Source organism: Ammospiza nelsoni, chromosome 3 (assembly GCF_027579445.1).
Source record: "Ammospiza nelsoni isolate bAmmNel1 chromosome 3, bAmmNel1.pri, whole genome shotgun sequence".
In the NCBI taxonomy this organism is placed as follows: Eukaryota; Metazoa; Chordata; class Aves; order Passeriformes; family Passerellidae; genus Ammospiza; species Ammospiza nelsoni.
In genome coordinates, this window is record NC_080635.1 from 80066805 (window position 1) to 80072804 (window position 6000).

At 45.3% G+C, this 6000-nt stretch overlaps 1 protein-coding gene across 1 annotated transcript in view; it reads right to left on the reverse strand.

Annotated features, from left to right (window-relative positions):
• TAF1B (TATA-box binding protein associated factor, RNA polymerase I subunit B) overlaps nucleotides 1–4818 on the reverse strand; it is a 45851-nt gene extending 41033 nt beyond the window's left edge. The window contains exons 1-6 of the mRNA XM_059468168.1: nucleotides 4760–4818; nucleotides 3880–3978; nucleotides 3320–3407; nucleotides 1457–1554; nucleotides 1064–1159; nucleotides 307–439 (exon numbers count right to left, since the gene is read on the reverse strand). Of these exons, the coding sequence (XP_059324151.1) occupies nucleotides 307–439; nucleotides 1064–1159; nucleotides 1457–1554; nucleotides 3320–3407; nucleotides 3880–3978; nucleotides 4760–4801 (556 nt within the window). The 5' untranslated portion in view covers nucleotides 4802–4818. The remainder of the gene's footprint in view (nucleotides 1–306; nucleotides 440–1063; nucleotides 1160–1456; nucleotides 1555–3319; nucleotides 3408–3879; nucleotides 3979–4759) is intronic.
• Between the last annotated feature and the right edge of the window lie 1182 nt (nucleotides 4819–6000).

Below are 6000 nucleotides of genomic sequence, written 5' to 3' on the forward strand. Positions count from 1 at the left end.
AGATATAACAGCAATTTTTTTCTCACTCCAAACAGGAGGCATGGAGCAAACTTGCTATAAACCAGAACTTCCTCCTGCATTTCCCACTGTATTTCCAGGTCCTGTTCAACTTTTATGTCCTTGGGTGGGGGTTGGAGGAGGAAGTCTTCTATTTCTGGTAGAATATAAAGTGTCACACGAGACTGAAAACTTTACAACTTCCAACCAGTTCCTCCAATACACTGTACACAAATACACTTTAAATCTGTTTGTATTTAAAAACTACAGAAAAACTGGTTTTCAGATAGTTCAGCTCACTGCTCCTACCTGAGACCTTGCTCACTGATGAGGCAAAGCTGCAGTCGGTCTGGAGATCCCCCTCACTTTCAGAGAGAGACAGCAAGTGCAGGAGGCTGGGTCTCTCTGGGTCACTGTCCACATCAGTACTGCTCTCACACACCTGGGGGTTGTAAATAAATATTTGCATTAGCTACTTTTAGTTACAGTTTTGATCTTAATAAACCACGTAAAGCATAACAGATGCAAAATTAACAGCAAAAGTTAAAACCCAAACTGTTCACATTTTTACTCCACAAATCACCAGTAAGTGGGGAAAAAAAAAAAAGAAAAAAAAAGAAAAGGAAGTACTTTTCAAGGATTTCTCAAGATCAATAAACTTCCAGTGACTACATTTTAATCTGCCACAATGACCAGAAAGTTGGCAACACACAGAATCAAAGCTTGATCAAATGAGTAACTTCAAGAGAGCAGGCAGGAAAGGATGGTAGCTGATGATACAGTTTGCATTGTCATTTGTATTTACTGATTGTTTATGTCAAGACAAAGCAAAACTTTTAAATAAGCCATTTCAAATAGTCACAGAAATATTCATCTCTTGAAATAAGACTCCAAAAAGCTCCAAAACCCAGTAACATGGACATGTGCAAGGCTGTTTATATGATCTCCTTCATAATGAGGTGACATTATTACCATCAAGATAATTACATCTCCTAAACAAGGAAGATTTCTGTTGTTGCTTTTAAAAAGATACCAAACATCTCATAGGATTGGAGCTTTCACTTACTGATAATGTTTTGACAGTTTCCCCAGCTGGTCTCTTGCAATATGCCTGTTTGCTCTTCTGAAGGTAACACCTCCAAAAATTGCACAGAATTTCATCCTGATAAACACAAATGGACGGTAAATGGTACAATGTTTAGAGGATCATTAATTGCTGAGAGAACAGAGTGTAATTTCTAACTCGGGAATCTGAATTATATTCCATCTCTAGTTTTACTAACTGTGATTTATAAAATACATTTCAAAATTAACAGAGAAACAAATTTTTATTTCATATGCTCAATGATTTTAAACAGGGACTAGTGTGATTCACTTTAAAAATTAAAATCTTTTAAAATCGCACTTTCTGTAACACACACACACACAGAGTGTACAATTCACACTGACATCTACGTACCTTCATTTGAGGACATACTCCTAATGCTTCTAGAGCTTCCACTTGTTTCTTGAGTACAAGCTGAAAGCCTTCACAAATATACCATTCACAACCTCCATCTAAGGAAGAAAAAAGGGGGACTATGTTTGTTTGTACTATTTTGGGTTTCTTAAACCTTATGCACACATATCCCAATATATCTATTTAGTAATTTCAGACCCTAGTGCATAAACCAGCCACACTGAACACTCCATTAACTTCCATTTATTCACAGCCTTAAACGAGAAGAAAAGTTACTGAACAAGAACTTCACACATTTCCCAAGAATAATATAATTCATTATAATGTCTAGTGTGGCATTTGTAATTGAGCAGAGCATTGTTAAATTACCAGTTTAAAAATAACTGAGAACCTGCCATTAAAAATGAAATATGAACATTCCTTTCCCACCCCTGACACAGAAAACTGGAACATTAGTGAGTCAGGCAAAAAACAACCAATACCACTTTGGTGCTTTACCATTTTCTCCCATAGAATCATACATGTTTAAATAAAAGAATATCCCAACTTCTAACAAATCCTAGCCCAACATGAATTCCACAGGGAGTGGGCCTGCTCCAATCTAGTCACTATTTCTTCAAGGCTGCATTGCAATTACATTTCGCCCCTACCTCTCTAAATTCACTACTAACCTTTTATACAGGCCTTTGGTTTTAGAAATTTTATCTGCATTTCTCAACTCCCTTTTCATTCCTTCCACACCTGTTCTTCACCACTTTTGTTCTGAAACACACCTTGCATCTCACCATCATGGGCATTATCTGCCCAAAGCTTCTGCCCTGCTTTAATGACGCTGCTCTTAACTGTTAACCAGCGAGCTAAGAGACACAGCTTACTCCCAAACATTCATGGGATACAGTGTAACATGACTGCATTCTGAAGGTAAGGATTTCTTTCTTAAGAAGCCTGGGGCTGGCTAATGACCTCCTCAACAGGATACATTAAAAGCATGAGTGGTCCAGACTTTAGAAGCAATACAAGATAAGGAAAAGTGGAGGGGTCCTTTTCACACCTCCCTTCACTTCCACACAAGTGCTCTTTTTGAAGGAATGTACCAACCCACTGCCTCTGCAACAGAGCAAAGGTCGATGAGCATATCAGAGAGAAAGATAACCCCTCACTTTATTTGGCATTTTAATGCAGTTTTGTTTTCTGAAAGTGGACACTACAGTAAGAGATGCATCCAGCCAACAAAGAATACACACACAGCTCCAGCAGCAGCTTTACCACTACATCCTTATGGCCAGATCCTCCTGTGTAATGACCACTGTTCTTCTGAATATTCTTAAATTAAAAGTAAAAAAGTGACCCTGGATGAAAGATGCAGACTGGTTCAGCTACTGGAACTGACTGAAACCTCTTCTGTGCAGTTTGTGTGTAAGCTGCAGGGCCCAGTGCCTGTAACACAGCCAGATTGACACCGAGAGCTGGACCACCATCACACCTCACCTGCCAAGACAAACAACCTCTCTGGTTTTGTGATAGCCATCACAGGGCAGGAACAAAGGATCACCACATCTGAATGCATGCCTCCAGTAGCTTCAGTGAGTATTTGCTTCCAGAAATCAAAGCAGCAGTAGCACATAGCTCCATTCAATCAAAAAACCCCCACCTCCGGGCTCACCAGAGGTCACCTGTGGCTCAGGAAGCCACCAAATGTGATCTCTGAAGGTTGTGGCAGCATCAGGGAGATGCATTTTGCTCCCACTCCTACAGTCTTTCTTGCCTATCTGCTTTTGTTCTCCACCAAAGACATAATGGCCATGGTGAACAGTGGCTGAACAGCCACCCTTTTGCAAAAGACAGACAGAAACTCATACATACCGTTTTTTTCCTGCTTTTTTAAACCTTTGGAGATTGTTTGGACTCTTGAATTAGTAATAAAATCAGTGTTTACAACTTCTCTAGTTCTCTGCAAAAGATGAATACAACTTAGCAAAAAAAAAGAGCCAGGTCTAACTTGCACAGATTGTCCCATCATAAAACATAATGGAAGAATTTACTCCAAGTTCCTAAACTAACAGAAGACAAGACAGTCCGAACTTTTGATTCAGAAATTTCAAAAACAGACAATTACTACCATGGACACACAAGTGACATGCATCAGGGTTTGCCTAGATTTGGACTGCACAAAAGGCAGCAACACCCAGACAATGCTTCTAAGGCACTTAGAGAGCACACTGACACCACAGCTACAGCAACACAGCAGGCCAGGATGGCTCATTCTAAATGTTGGGATTCCAAGGAACGTTAGTTTTCAATAGTGTCAGCTAAAGCATGAGGAAATGCCCTCAATGCCAAGAAGAAAAATCTGTCATTTTCTTCTATAAAGTCCAGAAGCAATCACAATAAACCTTTTCCAAGACAGTAACTCATCTTTTTACCTCAGTAACGTTGTGGCAAGATCTACAATAAAATCTGCCTCCATCAGTGAGACCCCAGTTCACTTCTGAACACTGAGCACAGCGCTCGTTAAAATCTCTCTGAAAGAAAGAAAAGCCAGACGACTTTCACAATTGCTTAAGTAAAACAAATGGCATTATTGCTAGGCTACTGCACAGCTTCTGAGATGATTTATAGAGGAGAGGATTTACAGCCTTTGTGTTAGCTCTGGCTGGTAACAAGCGATCATCGCACTTGCTATCAGCCGCAGTAACTCTGAACACGTAATTGAAGCTGCGAAGCGCTCGTGTGTGTGAGCGGCAGAACAGCAGAAATGGTGATCCATGCCTCGCACACACGTGGAGCGGCTTTCAATAAAGCCACCCATCCGAAATTCAAAAGGAGACACAAACTCGAGTGGGAGGCGAAAGAAAAATATATTTCTAGAACTGTAAAGAAACACACGCGGTGAGAGAAAGTCCGCACTAGCCGGTGCTTCCCGGAGAAACGGGAGAGGGGAAGAGAAGAGGGAAACCGACAGATTAAAACGAAGTGGTTTCCAGAAACACCCGCTGCGTGCGTGCTGGGGAGAGGCAGCTCCGCCAGGCCCGGCTGAGGGGCGGCCGGCACCACATCCGCGGCCGGCACCACATCCCCGGCCGGCACCACATCCCCGGCCGGCACCGAGCGCTGGCCAACCCCGAGGGGCCGGGCACGGCCTCGCCCGCCGCCTCCGGGCCCCGCTGTGGGCAGGTCCGGGCCGGGCCGGGCCGGGGCAGGAGAGCCCGCCGGCGCCTCCCCCTTTCCCCCTGTCCCGCCGCCCGCAGCCGCTGCCCGCCCGGCGGGGAAGCGCCCCGGGCCCTGCGAACCCCGCAGCCCCACCGTGTCCTCCTCGTCCATGGCGGCCGCTCCGGGGCGCACCATGGCAACCGCGCCGGGCGGCACCGCGGCCCGCCTGGAAACCGCGGCCCCGGCGATTGCGTTCCGGGCCGCCGCGGGCCCCCGCCAGGGGACACGGGGGCTCTAAGGGGTCACTGTGTGCCCCAGGTGTGGGACATTGCGTAGGAGCAGGAAATTCTTTTCTGTGAGGGGTCATTGCGTGCCTCACTGAGGGGACATAGATCCAGGTGTGGGACATTGCATAGGAGCAGGAAATTCCTTCCTGTGAGGGCGGTGGACGCTGCAGCAGGGTGTCCAGGGAGGTTGTACATGCCGCGCCTTTGGAAATGTTCAAGGCTGGCTTGGATTGATGACTTGAGAGGCTCCCTGGACAGAGGCTGGGCTGTGGTAAAGGAATAAAGTAGGGATTCACTAAAGGCCTTCAAGGGATACACCCTGGGCAGTACAAGAGCCTGGCCATGGCTCTACCCAAGATGGACTCCAAGTCACGAGTTTTCACACTTTTATAAGTTTTGGTCCATTTACATATTGGGGTTAATTGTCCAGTTACAACTCCAGGTTATGCAGTCCTATCCTCCCAGTTTGCTCTCCTCAATTCTCTCCTTTTTACACTTTTTGGGCCTGAAGCTGCAATGGTGTCCTTGGTTCTTGGCTGGAAAAGGATTGGTTTGTCTGACTAAACTGTGAGGAGAACTTGCTAACACTTTATATGAAGTTCAGAGTTACACACTAATGTAGTACAGAATCTGGAAAATATGAAAGTTAAAACTGAAGGCATCAGAGGGGGCCCCAGGCAGCTTGGTCTGGTGGAGGTGTCTCTGCCCATGGCAGGGGGGACTGGGGCTCGGTGATCAGTAGATCCCTTCCCACCCCTTAATATCCTCTATATACACATGGTGGATTCTATGGCTTCTGTGCTTCAGCCACGGAGGGGACACAGCAGCTTCAAGGGGATGTGGGGTGTCCCAAGGACTGCAGGGTACTTTCCATCTCACAATCACTTGGGTTGGAAAAGACCTCCTGAGATCATCGAGTCCATCACCATGGCACTGAATGCCATGTCCAGTCCTTCCTTAGAGACCTCCAGGCATGGTGACACTGCCACATCCCTCGGCAGCCCGGTTCAAAGCCTAATCACCACTTCTCTGAATAAATTCTTCCTGAAGTCCAACCTAAACCTCCCCTGGCACATTTTAGGACTATGACTACATGTGCAGCTTAAG